Source organism: Morone saxatilis, unplaced genomic scaffold (assembly GCF_004916995.1).
Source record: "Morone saxatilis isolate NCDOM2014 unplaced genomic scaffold, NCSU_SB_2.0 Contig11, whole genome shotgun sequence".
Taxonomy (NCBI): Eukaryota; Metazoa; Chordata; class Actinopteri; family Moronidae; genus Morone; species Morone saxatilis.
This window is the reverse complement of record NW_023339663.1, coordinates 15,401,841-15,412,727: the sequence shown is the minus strand read 5'-3', so window position 1 is coordinate 15,412,727 and position 10,887 is coordinate 15,401,841. Positions and strand designations below refer to the sequence as shown.

General features: G+C 39.4%; 1 protein-coding gene across 5 annotated transcripts in view; it reads left to right on the top strand.

Annotated features, from left to right (window-relative positions):
- Window positions 1-10,887, top strand: part of tcf12 (transcription factor 12) — a 75,566-nt gene that overhangs the window by 41,525 nt on the left and 23,154 nt on the right. The window contains exon 1 of one of the 5 annotated variants that reach the window (XM_035682275.1): window positions 8,845-9,047. The exons of the other annotated variants lie outside the window; for them this stretch is intronic. Within the exon in view, the coding sequence (XP_035538168.1) occupies window positions 8,979-9,047 (69 nt within the window). The 5' untranslated portion in view covers window positions 8,845-8,978. Of the gene's footprint in view, window positions 1-8,844; window positions 9,048-10,887 lie in introns of those variants that run through there. 5 annotated transcript variants of the gene reach the window in all.

The window sequence follows — 10,887 nt, the reverse complement described above, 5'->3', positions numbered from 1 at the left end:
TGTGTAGGTGTGTATGTGTGTGTTTGTGTGTGTGTGTATACTACATGATGGAGCTGAATCAAAATATTTACGGGAGCACATCCTCTGTGCATTTAGGTTTTGACACTGCAGTGCACCAGGATGTGAAGGCTATCTAGACAGGCCAGCTGGTGATTGCAAACATTTAAATGTTTCTAGGGCTTTTTCATCTTATATACAGACACCCTCCTCCCTCCGCCACACACATACTTCCCTCTGTGGTCTGCTGGATGTGTGCATGCAGACATGGGATACTGCAGTTGTGGCTGTAATTGTGTGACGCATATGCCTAACAAATCCTTATTTATCATTCATCATTATTTTAAGGATTGTTTGACCCAGTTTTTTCAGCCATGCCAAATGCAGGAGTGGAACATTTAAAAAAAAAGATGCTGGCTATATCTTACTGCCTTGTGTGACAGATAAACATATTTTAAGTGCTCAAGCATGAAAGCTTTTATTTTTGTTACAGTAGACACTTGGCTATAATTGGCTCCCAGCATTATTTGACTGTATAAACTGAGAGCGAAGGACAGAGCATGTCGTCATTGGACAGACAGGCTGCTGTGCTGAGGGATGCTGATGGGCAGCTGCGTGGGCACCTGTCTGACAGGAGGACTGAAGACAGAGAGGGAGAGAGGGTTTTGTGGCTTGTGGGGGGGAAAGTGGCATCTTATAGGATATTTATGGGAAGCTGCAAGGGCATGGTGTGTATGTGTGTGTGTGTGTGTGTGTGTGTGCATGTCAGTTTGTTTGTGTAAATAGTGTTCCCCCCCCCCACAAAACCTTGTCAGAGGCACATTGGCTTGATGTGACACTTCCTCCCTGGCTTTGGTGACGATGTGGCTGCAGGATGAGAGAAAGAAAGTGGTGGGCTGAGGTTCAGTACCCCTTAGGGACTTTTGCAAGCGAGAACCCTGAGTGTGGATGACAAAATAGATTGACATTTGCTTTTGACAGATCACTCAGACACCCTTGTTTCTGAGAGATTTATACTGTGCGAGCTGTAAGAAACGAAGTCTGCTCTAGGCTCTGAATCTTAAGACCTAGAAATGCTCCTTGCAGTTCTGTCTGGTGCATGACATTCAAAAGATATATTTTGTCTGTCTCTCTATCCATCTGTCTTTAACAGCTCAAAGACAAGAGATCATAATATTGTAGTACAACAGTAACCTAATGTTCCTGTTGCTGAGAAAGAAGCTACTTTTTCTTCCTTCCTTTGAACCACTGCAGGACAGGACATAGTACCAGGGCTTTGTGAATAGACTGTGGATGAAATGCATCAGTAAAGCCTTATGTAAACAGCTAGGATCACCCCCAGCCTTTATAAGTCTCCCGGCAAAATTAGATTTTAGGTCCACCCAGCAGAAGCTGCACGTTATATTTTTGCCTTTTGTTATTCTGATGTTGTAGAAACACCAACACATGCATTTAACATTAACACTGGGAGGGTTAAGGGATATAAATACTAATGCATACATTTTCCATTACATTCCAGAAAGTTTAAGAAGTGTTTTTATAATTGTTAATGAGTTACTAGAACCCTGTACATCAGCCCAGTGTCAATAAGGTGCAAGCATGATGAAGCAGAGCAGAGCAAGAGAGAAAAACATTATGTCAGTAATAAGGCCAACACAGTTTTTATACCTACAAGGAGGTCAGACTTTCCAAACCACAGCAGTGTATTTTCTGTTCTGCATGTCATTAGTCAAGCCAGAAAATGGGTGTTCACAGTTTTTATACTTACAATAATTACCCCCAATGGGGACTTAAATAAATAAGTTTATTCAAATTTTTAGCAAAGATGCATTTTCCACAAACTTCAAGTATTTTCTAGCAACTTTTTCCCCCCAAATAAGCTAATAATAATAAGTTGATTGGCTAATCTACTAATCAGTTACCATTGACATTATTCACTAGTGTTTAATTTAATCCAAATATGCAGAGAAATCCTCTTTTCTATGTTAGTTTGCCTACAAATGTCAGTTCCTGCCATTTACAGTGAAACAAAAAACATGTACTGTAAGGGTTACTCATGCTGCTAAACTTACTGAAAGTTAACAGCCGTCTCTGCAGCTCTAAGCAACGTTCTCCTGCCTTTAGAACATTATTTTGGTTGTCTGGTCCACACATGCATAAACTGTATGGTTGATTCTCTCATTGAGCACACCCATATAAAACCATAGGCCGCCGTTTCATGCAAACAAGCTCAGACAAGCCAAGCATATCCTACCTGCCCATTGCAAGATGACACACCAGACCCGTGAGTGGGATACCCATGTTTTCTGGATGTGTAGTTAGACAAGTTTTTGTGAACTCACAGGCTCTTTTTAAGTCAAACCAGAAAGAAATTAAGGGTTAGAGCATGATTTTAAGAAAAAAAAGGGACCAAGCTGCAGAATGCAAGTGTAACTATCAACTGAGGTTTGTGTTACTCTCAGCTTTGTTTAACTGACTAAATGTATGAGTCAGGTGTGTGCGTGTGTGTGGGCAAGAAGGACCCACATAAATTACATAAGCTTTCACACAGTCCAGCGCTTGTACGTGATGGCTGTTATGCATACTCTAGTAAATCAATTAGGTTTTTTTTTATTATTCATTGAACCTTCTGTAATGCTGCTATAGATAATTAATAATTTATTTAAGGTGTGTGTGTGTGGTGAGTGATCTATATCTTTATAAATAAATAGGATATTCATATAAAATGTACTGTTCTGTGTGGGTTAGTTTTGCAATAGAAATATGACTGAATGGGACTTCTAAACAATGTGTATAAATGGTATAAAGTTTATTCCATATGTTCTTCAAAATGAGATCTGGTCTGGACGTGTATGTTTTTTGCAGGTGATATAATTATTGGACTATATTTCAGGCTCTGACCGGACCGCCGGTTAGTGAGCTCCCCAGAGATGGCCTCATCAGATGGCTGATTAGATAGACACCCTCGGTTTGATGGGGGTGATGCTGAACAGTTACAGCCACCTCTGGGACACTGGGCTTTGTGTTTATCTTTGTTTGGGTTGCTGAAATTTACCACTGACATTAAAGGCTGCAGATAATGGAACAGGCAAACAAGCCAGAGGCCTGACCTCTTTCATCTGCGAGGAGAACAAGGAGTTAAAAGGACAAAGAGTACAAAAATAATGCACAGATTAAAGCCATTACTCACATTCTGGCCTGTTGTAAATTATTCATGTAGGGCTTGCGTGAGTGTACGGCATTAATGCAAACCTTGATTTTCAGATCGCTGGCAGGCTCAAGAACACAGCCTGTCAGCAATCACTAAGGTAGAGTGTTTGTTATTTAGAGAGCATCTAAACCAGGCTGCTGTGACCTGGAAAGTACGTGATTGAACCACGTGAAGCTTGTGTCGTCGCTGAGGTTCTGAACTGCAGGACTCAGTTTTAGGTCAGAGGTTATGTGTAATGTGGTGTGTGTGAGGGATAGATCACACCAATGTAATGGTGGTAGTGGGTGACTCAGTTGTTTGTTTCCCTTGTTTTGCTATTCATTTAAAAAATAATATATAGTTTATTAGCTCAGGGGTGACCAGTGAATTATTATGTAGTTCTATTTCTATGTTATACACATACATGAACGTCATAAAAACAGTGTTAGTGTAGAGTTAGTAAGTACATACCAAACACACATCTATCATGAGTACAGAGTTGTGATAAGGTTGAATGAACGTGTCGTCATGTTGTCTAACTGGCATACAGACGAGGTTGTTACGGTTTTATAAAATACCATTAAAGTGATGTTTCTGCTGGATAGAAGGATCTAATAATTTCAGCGACAAAGAAGATGATAGAGTTCCTTAAATAGTAGGTGGTATGCAAATTCATCAAGCTTGAACTATACATTACTTAATCATATTCATTTGAAAACGGTGATATCGGGCTGTCATTTGGTCTTTTCTTAAATTAACCTGGTTTCCTCAGTTGTGTCATTTCTGGCTCCCCAAATGACCAAAAATCAGCTGAAACTAAACTGGTGAGGAAAAACTCTCACCACTGATCTCCATCTCTTTTCTTCACTTCTCTCTCTCTTATGCACTTCTTATTGTCATTGTCACATTTGTTCTACAATGTAAAACAATACTTTTGGTAATATATTAGTTTTTAGTTTTTCCATAAAATGGTTTAGGACAGATGTCCAACAAATGTGGTTAATCAGGGTTTTTGTTAGAAGTTAGAATCTTTGCTACAAACATTTACTGCTGTCAGTCTTTAAAAGTTTAAATAGCTTTTATTTGAAGGCCGCTGTGCCCAGTTAATAATTTGTGTAAAGCGTTCTTGGAGCCTTACGCCAAAGTAAAATTATAATAGAATGATTTCCACCATTTGCAAGGAAATCTCTCTTCGCAAGACCTTTATGAAAGTTTGTAAGTGACAGCTGTAGGTAACAGCCCATCCTGTCGTCTTGCAGCATGTCTGCAGGCTAAAGCTGCCGAGAAGCATCATCGTATGGACTGAGAAAGGAAGACAAAAGCACATTGTCTCTCTCAGGACTCCCATCAACCTGACCACGTTTCCCCCAACGTCAGGAGCGTTGTAGCAATGACTTTAATGTACATGGCTGTGACACCACTACGTTCCTCCACAGCAGTCCACTCAGATGTCCTGTGATGTTTGTCCAACATGCAGTGTGTGCCAATCAGCAGGGTCAGAAAGGTTTCCCTTGTCCTTTTCTTCTTCTTCTTCAATCGTGACATCTCTGTTTCTGCTCCCGGACAGAAGCAGTGTTGTAGCTGTGATGTGTGACACAGCAGTGAAGTCACAGGACTATTGGTGATTGAGTTCATAGTCTTAATGACAATGTTCATGATAACTTCATGTTATATGTGTGTTTCACTGCAGGCCTGTTGTAAACCAAAAGAGGCCAGTCAGGTACAGCCTACACGGCTTTCTTAACTTAGGGGTTAAGAAAGCAACGATGAACTGCAACGTCCCCATTTCGAGTCCGGCTGGGGAGCTATGTTGCCTCTCTCTCTCCTCTGTTTCCTCTTGTCTCTCTACTGTTTGAAATAAAGGCTTCAAAATGCTGAAAAATGCTTTTGGGGGTAAAAAACTAGGCCAGTCTGCTCTGTTCGCCTCTCACTGCTTGTGCACATTTGAGGTTATTAATTTTCTTATAGATGACTTTTTATTGATCAGCCTTTTAATAATTTGTATAACATCTTCTGTTCTATGTGAGGCACATTTGAACACAAAAACAAAACTTAATCACCATTATTCATGTAAATGTTATTATTATAAAAGGATGAGGAATTTAGTTTTTCTGAATAGAGTCACAATTATCCAGCCTCACATTGTTGACAGTAATGTAGGAGTTTAACGATGCTGTCAGCACTGAGCTTGCAGCTCATTATACTGACAATATTTTTGACAAAGTTGTCGTGCATAACAAACTCTTCAAAGGCCCTTTCAGAATTCTCCTTCTGCATTACATATGCAAAATGTATTTATTTATAGAAGAATTTATATTTGTTACTTTTAAAAATAGTCTTATAGGTTTTCATTAAATATGCAAATAAAGAAAAAATAAATGAAAACCAAGAATAGTAAATCTGAATTATACTTACATTAAGCAGAATAGATGCAAATATGGGTACATTTTCCTTTAAAGTATTACCTAAAGAATTATTATAAACATTTTTAAATATTGTGTGTACTTTGAGTGACAAATTTAGTATTTGTTGTGATAAGACTAATAAGACAGGCATTGGAAAGTCTTAGTATTAAGTAATTAAAAGTATTTTAGTTCTTCAAAAACAGCCATTACAAAGGATTAAAAGGTTTTACGCCTATACGCTATTAATCTCCTAATTTTTTATTAATTAAACCACCTATCTATTTTTTTGCTGCCTATCCATGTCCAGGTTGCTTTAATTAAATTAATTATATGATTAGAAATCATTGCTATATACTGCTTAACTGTAAATAATATGATATAATAATGATAATAATAATAATATTATTATTAATAATAATAATAATAATAATAACACTTACACTTTGTCAGCTGACTGTGAAACAGGTATTAACACGGTCTTAAACAATTAACTTAATAATCCCTGCAGAAACCCTGTTACTGTCTTTAAATCAGTCCATCCATAATTCAGCCAGGAGTTTGGGAGGGTGGGAGTCTGAATCCCCCAAGCACTCCCCACTCACAGAGTCAGCCCTCTCTAATTAGAACCAGAGCTCCTTACAGGAAACAATCTTCCTGTCTGATGACATCATCGCTAAATCCATGCGTGAGATGGGGGTGACCTCAGCCTGTGGATTTGCTCTGTGTTTTTCAACACCCAAACAAATCCCAAGAAAAGCACCCTGTGATGACTCGAGTTTTTTTAGAGAGGGGAGTGTGAACAGTTGGGGTTTTAAAGTATGACACTGTAGGCCTAAACATTCCCCCGCCACCCCTCCAGGCGCAATTTAAATCATTTCTTCTCTCTTTATTGGACTATAGGAATATATATGGACCATGTTGATTGACATTCTGAGCCTTAGTGTTCTCAAAGAAATATATTGATTGTGCAGCATGAAAAAAGTTTATATTAATGGGTTTTGTAACTCCTATTATTCTTTGTCTTTCGTCTATTTGGGAAATAATCATGCTCTAAGTTTTGGAGCTACTGGGGGATGTTAACAGTATAATATTTGAATGGAATCAGTGAGATGTGAGCCTGGTATTTTTAGCCTGCATTTGTTTAAATTTGGGCAATAAAAGTATGCTAATTAGTTATTAGCATTTCCTGTTTGCAATGCACCCATGAACGTAGAGACTGTACAACTATTACTGGATTATACTGATACTGAAGAAAACTTCTGTTTTGTAGTCATAGTATGTTTTTCTAAGGATTTATGGACGTTTATTCACAATGGACATCGGACATAATGACATCCCCAGAAAGTTAAATTCACATTGAATCTAAAAACGTGTGTATAATGTCTGCATGTTCAGATTTGACTGAGTTACGACTCAGCACTAACGAGCACAACGTTTGATGCAAATTGTGGCAATTAGGTGCTAAGGGGTTTAAAGTACCATAACTGCCTCCATGATCTGTGTGTCACAGCCACTGCTGCAGCTCCAACTGCTGACTGTGTCTGTGAATGGGCCAAATCAGTGGGCCAAACTACAATAACTAACTTCCTGTTGTTTTTACAACACCAGCATGCACCTGTCCTTTTCACCTCACACACTATCTTTCCCTTCACATCTCTCCGTCCACGCCACCTCTCTCTCTCCTCTCACAGTTAGAAAAGCTTTGTCCTAGACACGCAGACTGTTTTCTGCAATGTGTCATGATTGTTGATTCATGAAGTGTAATTAAATAAAACCTCCACTGCTGAAAATGCATGGACCTTCTCGATGTGTCTCCTGCAGAGTCAGTATTAACAGAAAAGGGCTGGCAGTGGTTTGAGTCTGAGTCAGCCAGCACTGGTATGATACGTGTGCATGATTTTCCAAATTAATGCCCATTTCTCCCTGCTTTCATGTGTTTTCCTCACAACACTGTGTTGTGTGTCTGGACTTGTTTTAGACCCCTTCAAACACTTCTATCATTACCATTTTCCTTAAAGCATCAACTTGAAACAGCGCCAGATATAAAGCAGTAACCGCATGTAGAGCCGGTGTTTTGGACGAGTTTAAAAGAGTCCTAGAGAAGAAAGGGGGATAAATAATAACAGTACTAAAAAGAAAAGCATAATAAAGGCCTAGTTTTCTTAGGGAAGTGGAAGCTTTCATCTTTCTATAACAATAATGTGTGAGTCTACAGGCCTGTGTTTAGTCCAGGCAGCTTCGAGTGGTAGACATGAAAGGCTCCAGGCAGACTGTACAGACCGGGGCTCTCACTGGAATATGGTATCTTATCCTCTCCTACCTCTCCTTTCTTCTCCTCTCCTTTGCTCTCCCCTCCTCCCACATGATAAAGGTAATGGGGAACTGTGTGGCTCGCAGTGACAGTAAACCATGGTAAAATAGCTGTCGATGTTTTGCCCCCCAGTGCTCCCCCCAGTCTGAGGCCCCCAGGGTTTAGGAAATGGAGCATTATTTTCATGTTCCGACGTCATGAGCTGGCCTTTGCAGCTGTTGCATGCTTTACAACCCTGTACTCACGGCCACTTCTCAGCTAAAGGTCTCTGCCAACACCCAAACTCTCATATTTCACTTTTCATAAATACAGTTTTTTAACTGGATTTGAAATAATGGATTTCAACACCTTCTTTTTTTTTCTTTTTTTATGTTGAGCCTTCACTTTCTCTCACTAATGACTCCTAATTGGCGTGTGAGCCATGTGTGGGAACAGGTAAAATGTGTAGCCAGATGGTTGTGTTCTTACAAAAGCCATATTTTACCTCACTGCCTGTAGACTCATTTAATCATCACAAAAACAAAAAGATTAGACGCTCGGGATTAAAATGTGTGGAAGAGAACAGGCTCACTTATTTATGCACTCATTTGGTCGTGTTTTAATTACACATATTAATGAAATCCTGCTTAGAATGAAATTATTTTAGTTCCAGTTTGTTGGGGTTCCCCTGCAGAAAATCTGCATTTTTTATGCCTGGAATTAATTTTTTTTTTTCTCTCGCTCTTTCTAAATCCGCTCACTCATTTGTTTTCTGTCCCACCCACTTCCCTTTATCTTTTTTATACCCACCTCCCCATCGCCTCCCTTCCCCCTCGTCCTTTTCCTCTTTGCCTCAGCACTTAGAGGCTTAAGAGAGGGATGTACCACATGAGCCACTCCCTTCTGACAGCCACCCCTTCCCACAGTGTGGAATGGTACAGTCCTACTTTGCATAAGTTTCCTCTGAGTGGGTCGTGTGTGGAGGCCAGTACTGGAAGAATTATTAGTCCCTTTTGAACGGTTTGGATGTATGTCTAGAGAGAAAGCCAGTGTGCTGCTGTAGTGTACTTTTATCACTTAAATTGTTAAAGCTATAATGTATTGCGCCTACCCTGTCCCTGGAATGGGCAGTAACTCTTTAATGTATTACTACAACGGGAAATCGGTGAGTAGTCTCTTTGGGAATGTGTGTGTATTAGAGGAGAAGAAGTGCGTGTGTGTGAGAGAGAGTGTATCCCACTGACTGCCGGTCTCAGTCTGCTTGTCCATCTGACTCTTCTTGTGTCTATAATTTTTGTGCTTGATTCATTTTAAGGTAAAAGCACTGTGTTCCTGTGTGTGTGAATGCATGTGCTGCTCTCTCTGATTTTACGTTACATTAGTTAAAGCTGTGCTACAGTACAATTTAATAATGCAATTCAATAATAATGTTGTTAAACTTATTTAAGTGCACTTTTTATCCTCCTTTATACCCCGGCTGTGCACAAACAAGTAAATATTCTCTGCTACGCATGAAACAATTGTGCCATTTTCAAAACTTTTTCTCACACACAGAATGAAACTGTGTGGCAGAAATAAAGTTTTTTTGCAGCCTTGAATTTGTTTTTGCTGGCTGGTTGCTTCAGCTCCGAGACTGGGTTGAAATAATAACAAGTGGGAGTCTGGGAATGATTAAGGGAAAGAGGCTGCCTGTTGAGGTTAGACTTTCCTGTTTGCAGATTGAGCTTCAAGCACCAGTGTTGCTGTTATTCCATCTGTTTTTAATCACATTGGCATTCGTGACACCACAGGGAGCCTAATGTGATTTCTGAAGTTCTCTGTAATGACCTCTTTGATTTTTGTTACTTTAAAAAAACGTTTTCTGTGCATGTACTTTTCTTGTAAATACATGAATCATTGTGTGTGTGTGTGTGTGTGTGTGTGTGTGCGTGTATGTACGTGCATGCGTGTGTGTGTGTGCTGAACTTGGACTTGATGGAACTGAGTTTTTACAGTTCTGAGTAAAGTTATTGATGTAAAAGATGGGGTTGTGCTTGTGCTGCAGAAAGTTTTTTAGAACATGTTCCTTTGAAATACAACTCTGCTTTGCTTTTTATAGTAAGAACGTTATGGTTGGAAAACGAATCCAGTGGGCTTATGAAAGTGCTCAAGGACATAGTTCTGACAATGGCTGAATGAGCTCTGTAGTGCATTTCAGTAATCCTTAAGTAATGATCCTGTCATAAGCAAATTACACAGGCAGATTTCCACCTGTCATTGCCTGTGCTATTTTTGCTATTACATAAAGGGCACTTGAAGGAAAAATAAAGCGGTTAGCCTTTTTATGATATTGTATTGAAAAAGGTCATCTTACTCGAAGCTTGTGTTTTAACTCTCCTTATAACACATTACAGCATTTCCTCTGTGTTCCCAATGCACAAAAAATGACTTTGATGTCTTTCATATTAAGTATTAACAGGCTTGTGTTACAGTTGGTGATGAGGAGAAAATTGATAGCATATGGACAGAACGGGCAAAAGTTATGATCAAAAGCACTTGTTAAATAACCCGTACCAACTTTTTTTTTTTTTTTTTAGTTTTCCTTGCAAGAAAAATAGAAAAAAGAAAGATGCTCATTCTTTGCATCAACTTGATCCACATTCATTTGTTATAATGCAGAGTTGCATAGCAGGCTCACCATCTGGAGCACTGGGAGAATTCACAGTGGGCCATTGGCTTGTGAGCTGGTGGCACGGAATCAATACAGATGGAGCAACTCACTCACACTTTCTTCCGTTGCCCATTAGTGAAAAAGAAGAATTTGAAGTGAAAGCCCTGCAGTGATTGTTAGACCCCTATTTCCCCGCGTTTTGCTTCACATTAGACCTCCCCTCCACAAGTGGAATTTCATCAAATTAAATCTGAAAATAGTAATAACATGTGCTCCTTAAGGTGGCACATGCCTGTTTTGTAGCGCAACAGGTTCTACCTTGTTTTGTAGAGGTTAGCACTCATCGCTAGAAGCT